At 45.0% G+C, this 14340-nt stretch overlaps 1 protein-coding gene across 3 annotated transcripts in view; it reads left to right on the top strand.

The window, feature by feature from the left end:
• Positions 1-6903, top strand: part of SETD5 (SET domain containing 5) — a 95789-nt gene extending 88886 nt beyond the window's left edge. For all 3 annotated transcript variants that reach the window (XM_040406625.1, XM_040406626.1, XM_040406624.1), the window contains one exon: positions 3270-6903. In XM_040406625.1, the coding sequence (XP_040262559.1) occupies positions 3270-3821 (552 nt within the window). In that variant the 3' untranslated portion in view covers positions 3822-6903. The remainder of the gene's footprint in view (positions 1-3269) is intronic.
• Positions 6904-14340: the final 7437 nt, after the last annotated feature.

The following is a 14340-nucleotide window of genomic DNA, read 5'->3' as shown; positions in this document are numbered from 1 at the left end:
AGGTGAACGGTGCAGGAATTACAGCAGTTTGCATATGTGCCTCCCACTTTGTTAAGGGATGAAAAGTAATGGGACAGAATAATAATCATAGATCAAACTTTCACTTTTCAATACTTGGTTGCAAATCCTTTGCAGTCAATTACAGCCTGAAGTCTGGAACGCATAGACATCACCAGACGCTGGGTTTCATCCCTGGTGATGCTCTGCCAGGCCTATACTGCAACTGTCTTCAGTTCCTGCTTGTTCTTGGGGCATTTTCCCTTCGGTTTTGTCTTCAGCAAGTGAAATGCAGCTCAATCGGATTCAGGTCCGGTGATTGACTCGGCCATTGCAGAACATTCCACTTATTTCCCTTAAAAAACTCTTTGGTTGCTTTTGCAGTATGCTTTGGGTCATTGTCCATCTGCACTGTGAAGCGCCGTCCAATGAGTTCTGAAGCATTTGGCTGAATATGAGCAGATAATATTGCCCGAAACACTTCAGAATTCATCCTGCTGCTTTTGTCAGCAGTCACATCATCAATAAATACAAGAGAAGGGTGTTTTCTTCACCAGGGAAAGAATTCTTCGGTCATCCACCACAGTTGTTTTCCGTGGTCTTCCGGGTCTTTTGGTGTTGCTGAGCTCACCGGTGCGTTCCTTCTATTAAGAATGTTCCAAACAGTTGTTTTGGCCGCGCCTAATGTTTTTGCTATCTCTCTGATGGGTTTGTTGTGTTTTTTTCAGCCTAATGATGGCTTGCTTCACTGATGGTGACAGCTCTTTGGATCTCATCTTGAGAGTTGACAGCAACAGATTCCAAATACAAATAGCAGACTGGAAATGACCTCTGGACCTTTTATCTGCTCATTATAATTGGGATAATGAGGGAATAACACACACCTGGCCATGGAACAGCTGAGAAGCCAATTGTCCCATTACTTTTGGTCCCTTAAGTGGGAGGCACATATGCAAACTGTTGTAATTCCTGCACCGTTCACCTGATTTGGATGTTAATACCCTCAAATTAAAGCTGACAGTCTGCAGGTAAAGCACATCTTGTTTGTTTTATTTCAAATCCATTGTGGTGGTGTATAGAGCCAAAAATGTTACAATTGTGTCGATGTCCCAATATTTATGGACCTGACTGTATACAGTTGGTAAAAAAGTATTTAGTCAGTCACCAATTCTGCAAGTTCCCCCACTTAAAAAGATGAGGCCTTTAATTTTCATCATAGGTACACTTCAACTATGAGAGAATGGGTGGAATGAATACAGGAAATCACATTGTAGGATTTGTAATTAATTGTTAAATTCCTCTGTAAAATAAGTATTTGGTCACCTACAAACAAGCAAGATTTCTGGCTCTCACAGACCTGTAAGGGCTCTTTCACACTTGCGTTGTCCGGATCCGTCGTGTACTCCATTTGCCGGAAGTGCCCGCCGGATCCGTAACACCACAAGTGAACTGAAAGCATTTGAAGACGGATCCGTCTTCAAAATGCGTTCAGTGTTACTATGGCAGCCAGGACGCTATTAAAGTCCTGGCTGCCATAGTAGTAGTGGGGAGCGGGGGAGCAGTATACTTACAGTCCGTGCGGCTCCCGGGGCGCTCCAGAATGACGTCAGAGCGCCCCATGCGCATGGATGACGTGATCCATGCGATCACGTCATCCATGCGCGTGGGGCGCCCTGACGTCACTCTGAAGCGCCCCGGGAGCCGCACGGACGGTAAGTATGCTGCTCCCCACTACACTTTACCATGGCAAACAGGACTTTAGCGTCCTGGCAGCCATAGTTACCATTCAGAAAAAGCTAAACGTAGGATCCGGTAATGCGCCGAAACGACGTTTAGCTTAAGGCCGGATCCGGATTATTGCCTTTCAATGGGCATTAATTCCGGATCCGGCCTTGCGGCAAGTGTTCAGGATTTTTGGCCGGAGCAAAAAGCGCAGCATGCTGCAGTATTTTCTCCGGCCAAAAAACGTTCCGGTCCGGAACTGAAGGCATCCTGATGCATCCTGAACGGATTTCTCTCCATTCAGAATGCATTGGGATAATCCTGATCAGGATTTTTCCGGCATAGAGCCCCGACGACGGAACTCAATGCCGGAAAAGAACAACGCAAGTGTGAAAGAGCCCTAACTTCTTCTTTAAGAGGCTCCTCTGTCCTCCACTCGTTACCTGTATTAATGGCACCTGTTTGAACTTATCAGTATAAAAGACACCTGTCCACAACCTCAGTCGCTCTCCAAACTCCACTATGGCCAAGACCAAAGAGCTGTCGAAGGACACCAGAAGCAAAATTGTAGACCTGCACCAGGCGGGGAAGACAATCTGCAATAGGCAAGCAGCTTGGTGTGAAGAATTCAACTGTGGGAGCAATTATTAGACAAGACCACTGATAATCTCCCTCGATCTGGGGCTCCACGCAAGATCACACCCCGTGGGGTCAAAATGATCACAAGAACGGTGAGCAAAAATCCCAGAACCACACAGGGGGACAGTGAATGACCTGCAGAGAGCTGGGACCAAAGTAACAAAGGCGACCATCAGTAACACACTACGCCGCCAGGGACTCAAATCCTGCAGTGCCAGACGTGTCCCCCTGCTTAAGCCAGTACATGTCCGGGCCCGTCTGAAGTTTGCTAGAGAGCATTTGGATGAGGTCTTTCAGCATGTCAATGATCCCGAAACACACCGAAGGAGTGGCTTCGTAAGAAGCATTTCAAGGTCCTGGAGTGGCCTAGCCAGTCTCCAGATCTCAACCCCATAGAAAACCTTTGGAGGGAGTTGAAAGTCTGTGTGGCCCAGCGACAGCCCCAAAACATCACTGCTCTAGAGGAGATCTTCATGTAGGAGTGGGCCAAAATGCCAGCAACAGTGTGTGAAAACCTTGTGAAGACTTACAGAAAACGTTTGACCTCTGTCATTACCAACAAAAGGTATATAACAAAGTATTGAGATGAACTTTTGTTATTGACCAAATACTTATTTTCCTCCATAATTTGCAAATAAATTCTTTAAAAATCAGACAATGTGATTTTATGGATTTTTTTTTTTTTTTTCTCATTCTGTCTCTCCTAGTTGAGGTATACCTATGATGAAAATTACAGGCCTCTCATCTTTTTAGGTGGGAGAGCTTTCACAATTGGTGGCTGACTAAATACTTTTTTGCCCCACTGTAGCATATTTTTATATTTCTAATACTACTTGATGAGCTCTTGGAGACTTCAGTAATTTGTTTATTTTTTTTTTAATAGTTTTCTTCTTCTTCTTTTTGCTCCTCAGTTCCTGCAGTGTGATAGTCCTCAGTCAGAGCCGGTCAGCGTCCTCTCCCAGAATTCATCCCCTTTCCGTGGTCCCGCAGCTCAGCCTGGTGGATTCAGCTATAGGACACCACAGAGGACAGGACACAGCCACACAGAGTCCTCTGTCATTTCTTCTTCTTTCTCAAGTCCTTCCCATATTACTTCCACAGACTCTCCCACTGCTCAGAGCTCTGGGTATTACAACAGCCAGCAGCTTTATGGAAGCAATGCTGGAACGTGTCCGCCAAGGAAAAGCTTCCATCACCGAGGCCCCAGCCGTGAGGCAAGTCCAGCGCGATTGCTCAGGACAGACTCTGTTTCCTCAGACTCTCAAGCCAGCACTGGGGCTTCTACTAATTCCTCCACCCCACAGGGGTCGAGATCAGACTCGAGAACTATAACCATGTCAGGCTCCAGGATAACAGCTGTGTCCAGTCCGCAGCATTATTCGCAACGAGGGTCTGGCGTTCAACAGTACCGGCTGCAGCAAATGCAAGCCTCGGGAGTAAAAACTCAGACTGGCCTTTCCTAGGACTGCTAGAGAGGAAAGAACAGGATAGCACTATCCCTAAGCCATTCCTGGACCTACAGATGGCTCAGACCTGCACCTGATGGACCTGGTGTGCCGGTCTAGGACTGAGACAGGTGGAGGCTAAATTTGCTGATCACATCGGTTCCCCTCACTCTACACACTCACGTTGCAAGAAAACAGACAGACATCTTGGGAAATCCACAAAACAACGATAAAAAAAACAGTTGTGTAGACCTATAATCAATACAATTACTCGGTTTCTCTCTCTGTATCACCAGAAACCACCTGTAGTCACTTGTGCAGTAAGGACAACGTTTATATGATTTAAATATAAAAAAATAATAAATGGTTAAAATTTAAGCTGAATTATAAGGACAGGGAGAAGGGGACTTAAAGAAGCACCTAAAAATTGTAGCATCAGGTTATAACAATTATTATTTTTTTAGGGGAAGGGGGATAAGCAGGGAAGGGGCTACTGTGTTCATATCCTCCTTACGTCTGCAGATCTGTCCTTCCATTCCTGTTTTGGCACCACCAATACTGATTGGAATGACAGAGAGTTTCTGAAGTGAGGTTATGGATCCAGTTCTATTTTTCACTTTTTTTTCAGGAAGGGAGAAGTGTAACCTCTTGACAAATCAGCATGGTTGTAGAACAAGAGTACCTTAACCTGCGTCTCTCCTCCCAAAGCAAAACTACAACTCCCACCATGCTCTGGCAGCCACCGAATGTAGTTTTGCTACAGCTGGAGAGCCGCAGGTTGAGGGGCATTGCTGTAGTCACTGTTGAAAATCGTGTTATAATTGGTAAGCTTGGAAAATAGAAATTTTAAAATCCAGAAAAATGCATGAAATTGGCGGTAACCCACTGCTCGGTATGATCTGGCTTCCATGTTTTATTGTAGGCATTCCAGTGCTAGCACCAGTCGTTCCGTGTCATATTATTTTTTTTGTGTGTGTGTGTACACCAGTGATTCTACAGAATTGAGTTTCTACATTTTGATATTTATTTTAATATCAAGTACTGGATGGGCCAGTGACCATAACTGCTGTAAATATAGAGCAGACCCGTCGCAAGTGAATCCAAGGCGGTGCTACATCTGTTACTGCACAGCCTGGCCGGTAGACAGATGGATGTGTGTGTGTATATATGTATATGTGTGTGTGTATGTGTGTATATGTATATATATATACACACACAGACACACACTTGGTTCTCTTGTAACAACTGTACACAGAATTTTCATGTTCCAGGTAAATGCTGCATTGTACTATGCTGTATAGTAATTGACACAATAATGGTATCTATATTTTTGTATGGAAAAAAAGAAAAAAGTTTTTGTTTTATTGCATCAAAATATTCTCTATTGTACATGTCGAAAGCAGGGCGTCCCGCGGCATAACGTCTGGAGGCCGGTTAAAGTCCATGGTTGAATATTTGCATTGACTGCTAGGTATGGTCACCTGTAATCAAGTGTAGGCATTTTTGGCTGGGCAGATATTTGATCTGTTACTCTAACCAAATGCAAATGGTTTCCAATGTATCGCAGCTTACATAGACCTATATTGTGAGTAGTAGGGAGACGCTTGGGGGGTTGCTTACCATGTCTCAATGGTACTTTGACCCGTGTAAACCCGAGCTCAGCAAACAGTGAAGAATTCTGTGTTTTTTTTTTTATCTTGTCAAGATGGAGCTGACAGTATCCACTGACATTCAGCATCTAAGGTTAGGTTCGCCCTGACCACGTGTGCGTACTGTCAGCTTCAAGGAATCTCTTGCACTGTGAGTTGAGCTTTGCACTTGAAAATGTAGTCAAGACATCTGACAACGCTTTCTATAGAGAACCAGAGGCCTCAGTCTTTTTGCCCTATTGGGAGCCATGACAGGAATCTGAGTAGCAATGAAGGGGTTTAGGTTCTACGGGAGACCCTGCGCCCCTTCATTTTAAGGGTTCAAGTGAATTTCGTGAAATGCTAGTGAAAAATATTTAGGCGAAAAAAAAATCATAAAGGGGCTTTCTTAAAACACGCAAGACCCTCTGATCTTCTAGCTACTTCCCCCGTCATGTACACAAAAGTAAACCACTTGAATCGCGTCAATCTGCAAATATTCAAGCGTCTGTCACAAAAAAAGGCCTCCAAAATCCAAGAAACATTGGAAATCCCGTAATCCATGTTTTATTTTGCTGCTTCTGTCTGTTCCCCCGACTGTAAAGTCAGACACTTATTAATTTTATTTTCTCCATAGATTTATTTTTTTATTGCTTTCGGGGAGATAAAAGCTTGAGTTATACCAAAAAGTCAATGCCCCCTCCACCCAGGTCATCAACCCCCATTTACTTTTTAACATCGGGCAGATGCTTTTTACGTTTTGTATTCAGTTCTGAGCATTGTGTGCTATCTAGAAAACCCGGATGTTCTAATCTACGGTGCTACATCGACTCCTTGTCACGTAACATAATACTGTGAGTCTCTCCCTTCTCCGATTTCCCCCCCCTCCTCCATTCTTCTCTCTCTCTCTCCAGGTCTCCGATCAGCAGTTGTCCTATAATTTTTATTATTACGGTTTCGTTTGGTGACTGTTACAGAGTATCGCCCATTGGATTAACAAATCATGTGTCCTTTCTAATAGCAAGAAGAAATTTCTATGAAAAAATGTAAGCAAAAATAAGGAAATAAGTTTATATCCCCCCTCCCACCCCCAAATATTTTTTTAAACTGCCTGATTTCTTTCCAGGTTTGTACAACTGTGAGACTGGTTAGGGATGGAAATCACGTCACCCTTTTTTGGGGTCTTGTATACTGTATATTATGTGTGTATAAACATCACAGGGTCTGTATCGCAAGCCTCCACTTTCTGCCGGGTCTCGCGACGCACGGCCAAATGCCTCAATAATGGCTGACATGGGGTTTTTGTTTTTTTTCCGCATTTGGCAGCACATTTATAAAGATCGGTCCGTGGGGCGAGGTCACAGAAAGGAGCCGACCGCTGTCATCACTCACGCGGAGTTTTTACACAATGATGTAACATTTGATCTTTCAGAAGAGATGTAATAATTTTGATAATAAAATACTTACCTTAATCTCATCTCCTGTCGTTATTAAAGGGGGTCGTCCCGTTAGAACAGTGTGATTGGCGGGGCTCCAACCGCTAGGGCGTTCACTGATCACAAAAACAGGGGCCTGTTCTCCCCCACTTTAGACGCTTGTGCCCTGCAGCTCTATGGGGCGTCCGGAAATGGCAGAGTACAAGTCCTTGGCTATCTCTGGCAGTCCCGTAGAGTGAAAGTTAGACTTGGTCAATTGGTTTAAGGGGTTTTCCATGCTTCTGATATTTCTGACCTATTCTCGCTGGGGGTCGGACACCCTGCACCACCACGATCAGCTGTTCCCTGCGCTCTTGAATGGAGCAGGAAGCAGACAGCGCCGTTCAAAGTGTAGTGGCCGTGCTGGGTTACTGCAGCTTAGCTCCCATTGAAGTGAATAGGAGCCGACCTGCTGTAACCCAGTACGGCAACTACACTTTCAACGCATCTGTGCTTCCTCTTCCATTCAAAGTGTTAGTTCTAGAGGCTGCCGGAAACAGCTGGACAGCCGGGGTGCCTGGCCCCCACTGATTGGATATTGATGACCTATCCTGAGAATAGGTAATCAATATCTGGAGCCTGGAAAATGCCTTTGGTATGTGATTACTGTACTGGCGATCAGAGGTTAATTAAAGTGGTAGGGCTTTGCTTGGTCTCCATCGAAGACAGAACAGTAAGGGAATGTTTGAGCGAAGGTGGCATAGGGAACTTGGGGTGGTCTTCAGATGGAAGGGACCTGAATCTCAGAGTGTCTCTAAGAGCCCATACACACTACTGTAATTTTCTTTATGCATTCCTTCTGCAATTTTGCAGATCTGATCTCGGCCTATTCATTCCAATAGGGCCACAAAAGATGCGGACAGCGCACCGTGTTGATGACATCTGGGACCCCTGCTGATCAGCTGTTTGAGAAGGCACCGATACTTGCAGTAGCGCTGCGGCCTTCTCCAGCTTTTCCTAGGCCAGTGACGTCACGTGGCCTAGGCGCAGCTCATCCCCATTGAAGTGATGCTATACAACGTACGGCGCAGTGCTTGGTAAGCTGAGAGACGGGCGCGGTGTTACTGCATGTGTCGGTGCCTTCTCAAACATCTGATCGGAGGGAGGGGGTCCCAGCTGTGAGGCCCACACTGATCAGTGAAAACCCCCTTTAAAAGATTTGTCATGGAAAAATATCATATAAGAACTGGATTCTTTGTGAACAACAATCGGATTTCTCCAGAAACCTCTGCAGGTAAAATCTTTAGGGAGTGACAAAGATCGAAAGAAAACTAAGAGCAAAGAAATGGATCAAGAAATAAAATATATAAAAGTCTTAATTCAAGAAAATGGAGTGCTAGGGATGTGCTTGAGGGAATCCTAACCCCTGATCCACTGGGCTGCAGTCTCTGTGCCTGTCTCTGTGTATCTGTCTCCTTCAGCTTTATTGCAGTCTCTTTGGTGACTTGATTACAGGTTCCTCTCGTCGCTGGTTGTGATATGTCATTGTTCACATTGCCCAAGTCTCCTTAATTGGCTTCTGACAGCCGTGCCTTCCACCTCTTCTCATTGAGATGAATTGTCGGTGCACGGAGCAGATTCGCTCTCCCTTCACATCAGCGCAAAGGACAAACCTTGTGAGGTGAGATCAACGCTGACACCTCCCACAGTAGTGAATGTGACAAGGACATTTTACCATTGGACATTGTTATTTTTAAATCATTAAGACAAAGGGATATAGAGGCAGACGAACGGCGAGCGAAGCAACGTGCTCAGAAACGTAAGATTAGAGCCGGGCGCTCCGTTCATTAGCATTCCGCTAGACGAAGGCCCGTGTGCTGCGTTCCTCTCAACTCAGAATTGGCTTTATTGGAGGTCGTCTGATATTTGATTTTGGAGCCTTGTCTGGGGCTTGTTTAGCACCACGCAGCCTCCCCTGGGGGGGGGGGGGGGGGGGGACAATAGACTAAAGCTTACTGAACGGGGGCAAAATCTTTAATGTATTAAAGTGGTTGGGCAAAAAAATGGCAGCTGTGCTCTAGAAACAGTACCGCTCCTATCTATGGTACTTGGATCTGCACCTTTAGGGCTTATGCACATGAACATTTTTTTTTTTCATGTCCATTCCGTTTTTTTGTCACTTGTATGTGGAACCATTCACTTTAAATGGGGCTGCAAAAAATGGAAATGACTGTGTGCATTCTGTGTCTATATGGCCCTTCCGCAAAAAAATGTAATGTCCTATTATTGTCCGCATTACGGACAAGGATTGGACCGTTCTTTTAGGAGCCGGCCGTTCCACAAAATGCAGAATGTACACGGCTGCTATCCTTGTTTTGTGGACCGTGTGCATGAGCCCTTAAATAAACAGATACCTGACATAAGAGGAGACTTGGAGTGATTGTTGACCCTTTGAAATATATTTATTTTGTCTAAAAAATTCAGTGATTAAAAAGGACCTGTCATCAGTCCTGACATTATAATATAAGTACCTGGCACTGTGTAGGGAATGTTGAGGACATGTCCTCGCGCTTATTTTTTTTCCCCCCGATGGGCTGCTCCCTTACCCCGCTGTGCCCCCCGTTCTTCTTTCCTGCCCTGTATGCTAATCCATACCATCGGTACAGGGAGGAGGAGACGGCTGCGTTTCTCAGGGGGCGTCTCCTTCTCCCTGCCTGTGAGCTGTCCAATTGCAGAGCTTTTTTCTCTCTCTGGCTGTGACGCCCTCCGCTGCGATTTAGCCAGGGAGAAGGAGTTGCCCCTTGAGAAACGCGGCCGTCTCCTCATTTCTGTACCGATGGTATGGATTAGCATACAGGGTGGGAAACCAGAACGGGGGGCACAGAAGGGGAACGAAGCAGCCCATCGGAAAAAAAAATTAGTGCAAGGACATCTCCTCAACATGCCCTACAGTGCCAGGTACTTATAGTGTCATCATGTCAGGACTGGTGAGAGGTCCTCTTTGACGTTATTACATAATGTTTTAGGAGTCGGAGCTCTATTTTGTGTCAAGTTCCCAATTTTCCTGGTTGCCATAAAGTTAAATGATACGATTCTGGCTGCCTATGGCCGCCACCACCAGGAGGAGCTCCGGAGCCTACTGCGTACTGGTCATGCATAGAATTTATTACATCTGTATGCAGTGTGCTCCCGCTGCTGCTGACTACAGGTTATTAAATTTTAATAATTCATTTAAGCTTTTTTATTTTTATTATTATAACAACTGTTCACTGTTCCTGCTGTGACCACGTCCTGAGGTGACTATTTTACTTATTTTAAAGTAAAAAAGCCTTGACACTTCTGGAGACTGAACTTTTTCCTCTCCAGTCGGAGGCAGCGCCCCCTTGTCTTTTAAGGGCATTTTACATGGAACAGTTTTTCACTGTATTTTTTTGTATGGCCCATTTATATAATTGTATAGGTTAATCATGTCCCCCCTTAGACGTCTCTTATCAAGACTAAACAAATTCAATTCTTTTAATCTTTCTTCATAACTAAGACCCTCCGTGCCCCTTATCAGTTTAGTCGCTCTCCTCTGTACTTTTTCCAGCTCCAGGGCATCCTTTCTATGGACTGGTGCCCAGAACTGAACTGCGTATTCCAGATGAGGCCGCACCAGCGCTTTGTAAAGTGGTAATATTACATCCCTGCCCCGCGAGTCTTTTTGGAAAATAATCGCCCATCTTGATTGTAGAAATTGCTTTCTGCAGGCAATAACTGCGTAGACGTCACATCTATGAAAAAGCCATATTTCTACAGCTCATCCGAGATTCTGTGTAGAATGGTGCAGTTGATTTCAACCCACCCTTATATATATGATATGAGTGGGTTGAATGTAGAAATGTCAGCCCGTTACAGGGCACGGCACAGATAGGTTCCTGTGGGTGATAGAATGCACGGGGCAAAGAAGATTTTCAATTGCCGCCTAGTGCAAATTTGGATGAGTGATATGTATAGTTGTGTTCAAAATAATAGCAGTCAGACATCACTAACCTTATCAATCATTGTTTTTGGTAGAAATTATATTTCTACATGGCAAATAATTTACTAGCAGGTGTAGTAGAGCAATAGAAACCCAACAGACCCAACCGTCAGGACGTGCATGCTGCTGATTCTCTGTAATTCAATCACTTATTGAAAGGGGCATGTTCAAAATAATAGCAGTGTTGAGTTCAATTAGTGAGGTAATTCATTCTTTGGAAAACAGGTGGCAATTATTGCCCTTATTTAAAGCGAACCTGTCACCATGATTTTGCGCATAGAGCTGGGGACATGGGCTGCTAGATGGCCGCTAGCACATCTGCAGTACCCAGGTCCCACAGCTCTCCGCGCTTTTATTGAGTTAAAAAAACGTTTTGAGTGATATGCAAAATAGCTGATATGAGTCCTGTAGCCGCAGATGAGTCAAGCGGAAAGGAGCCCAGCACCGCCCCGCGTCCTCCGAATCTCCTCCTTGCCGGCTGACGTCACAGAGCTGGAGCGCCGAAATCTCGCGATGCGCGAGCTAGCGCATGCGCAGTGTCGGCATCATGTTCATTCCCTGTGCTGGCATCAGCACAGGGAACGAACTACGCATGCGCTAGCTCGCGCATCGCGAGATTTCGTCGCTCCAGCTCTGTGACATCAGCCGGCAAGGAGGAGATTCGGAGGACGTGGGGCGGTGCTGGGCTCCTTTCCGCTTGACTCCTCTCCGGCTACAGGACTCATATCAGGTAATTTGCATATCACTCAAAACGGTTTTTTAACTCACTGCTATTATTTTGAACACAACTGTATTAGGTATATTCTCACTGATGACATAATGATTCCTGTGCAGAATATGCTTATAACTGGCTAAGGGAGACTTGTAGGCCAGGGAAAAATATATATGCAGATTAGCTCTCTTCCCAAAGAGAGAGAGAGAGGGGTCTCTAGTGCCACCTAGTGGAGGTAGCTACCCTATAGTCAATGCCTAACCCTTTAGCAGGCCTTGCAACCAAAGTCTCCTCCAAAAATGGGACCCATCTGTAGACCGCACAGGGACCACTAGCACTCTCCTAGATAGCAGGCCTTTCACCTAGCCAGCCAAGCACCTTGCTCTGTACTGACGAGGGACAAGAACCTCGAAACAGCTGTTTGCAGCAGCCAACACTGCCAACGGTCAGAGAAGCTCACAGAGATTGAGAAAAATGATCTTCCTTAAACAGCGCCCCCCTATGTTCTATAGGCAGCGTCTGGTATTGCAGCCCTCACCTATATCGCAGGGCTTTTTTTTGTTTTAGCTGATTTCATACTTAACATTTGGAGATAATTTCCAGGGACACTTTGTTGCTGAATCTATATTTAAGGCCGTTTTGTGCCATAGTGTCTCTGAGGACCCGGAGCCATCGGGTAATTGTACGTGTCATTAATTCTAAGTATTAACGTCTAATGCCCGGGGAGGAGACACGAGAAAGTAGCTGGATAAAAAGCACATGTGCCTATACTATGGGGCAGATTTACTATGAAAATGCATCATTTTTGTACAATTTGCTCCAAAATAAACTGTTGTGCATACTTTGCATCACATTTACTGTTTTACGCCTTTTTCTAAGCTTTTAGGGGGGCGTGACCTAAATTGTGCCAAAATTGTGCCAACTTATGGGTGGTGTAAACTTAGTCTAGTCAGTTTTTTTGGTGCAAAATTCTAGCATAGGAAGAAAGGTCCATGCACCAGAATAGTTAATTTGTCTAACATTAAGGCCTCATGCCCACGGCCGTAGGTGTCCCGTTGCCATATTGCGGATCCACAATACACGGGCACCGTTCCGTGTGCACACCGCATCACGGATGCGGACCCATTGACTTGGGTCTGGAGATGTGGAACGGAAGCACGGACCAGAACCCTACGGAAGGATTACGGAGTGCTTCCTTGTGGTTTTGTCCCATACGTCCGTTCCGCAAAAAGATAGAACATGTCCTATCTTTTTGCGGATCGCAGACCCATTAAAGTGAATGGGACCCACGGTCTGTGTTCGTGCATTGTGTGGCGCAGCACTGCCACAGGGCGCACATGTTCGTGTGCATGAGGCCTAAGGCTGATTCGTATTCTTAGGTGGTGTAAAGTACAAAACTATGCAGGTTACATTAATGTTTGAAAACAAGATATACAATGTATCTTTCTGCATGTAATACTCTATTTCTTTATTGAAAACAATAAAACATGTTTAAAAAAAAAACTAAAAACTATTAGTAAATCTGTCCCTATGTGTAGTCAATTTTTGCGGGACCTACTGTAATAAAAAAATATATATTATTGTCCGGAAAAGAATAGGACAGGTTCTGTAATTAGCGGCAATTTAATTTTTTTTTGCAGACCCACAAAATGAATGGGTCTGTGTGTGATCCACAAAAAATGTGCAACAGATATGGACCAAAAATACTAAAGGCTCATGCACATTTTGTGCGGGTCGGATGCGGATCCGTTCACTTCAGTGGGGCTGCAAAAGATGCGGACAGCGCACGGTGTGCTGTCCACATCCTGTGTGTCCGTTCCTCGATAGGACAGTTCTATGGAGGGCGGGACATTCCATTCCGCAAAATGCAAAACACGCGCGGCCTGTATCTGTGTTTTGCCAACCTTAAAAACGGCTATGGCTGTGTGTATGAACCCTAAGGGTTTATGCACACGACCGTATGTATTTTGGGGGTCCGCAAAACACGGATCTGCAAAAACTACCGTATTTTTCGCGGATCCATTGTAACAATGCCTATACTTGTCTGCAAAACGGGCAAGAATAGGACATGTTCTATCTTTATTGCGGAACTGACATACGGAAACGGAATTCATTTTGAAGCGCATACTTCCGCATACGGGCTGCAGAAAAAAAAACGGAATGGACACTGATAAAAGAATACGTTGTGTGCATGAGCCCTAAGGCTGTGTTCACACCACCGTACACACAGTCTTGCGTTGTCCTCCTGATTGACTCCCTAGTGCCCATTACCCTCCGGTTCACCCACCTCCACACCATGTGCTGACGGAGCATCCAAGGTGCCAGCATCAGCATCACCATGGCAACCACTGCAAAATCACCATGGCAACAGTATGCCTACAGCTATTTTTTTTTTTTATAGCTGTTCAAGGTTTCTGCCCTGAATTTCATGAGATCTTCACACCCCTCTCTATACAGTGTGTACATATGTATTATACTATCGCTCATAGACATGGCTGCCCCCCGCCCTTATGTGTGAATACAAAAATAATGGCGTCTAACAGATTTTAAATTCTGACTGCATTTAAAGCCACTTGTGAAAAAGTAACTGCTCCCTTAGGGCTGATGCACAGGAACATATCTTTTGTCCGTTCCGTTTTTTTTTTTTTTGGCCCGTATGTGGTACTATTTATTTCAATGGGGCTGCAAAAAAAATGGAAATGACTCCGTATACATTCCGTATCCGCATGTCTGTTACGCAGAAGAATAGATGTTCTATTCT

This window comes from Bufo bufo, chromosome 9 (assembly GCF_905171765.1).
Source record: "Bufo bufo chromosome 9, aBufBuf1.1, whole genome shotgun sequence".
NCBI classification, from domain to species: Eukaryota; Metazoa; Chordata; class Amphibia; order Anura; family Bufonidae; genus Bufo; species Bufo bufo.
The sequence above is the reverse complement of the archived record's forward strand: the minus strand, read 5'-3'. Positions and strand labels throughout refer to the sequence as shown.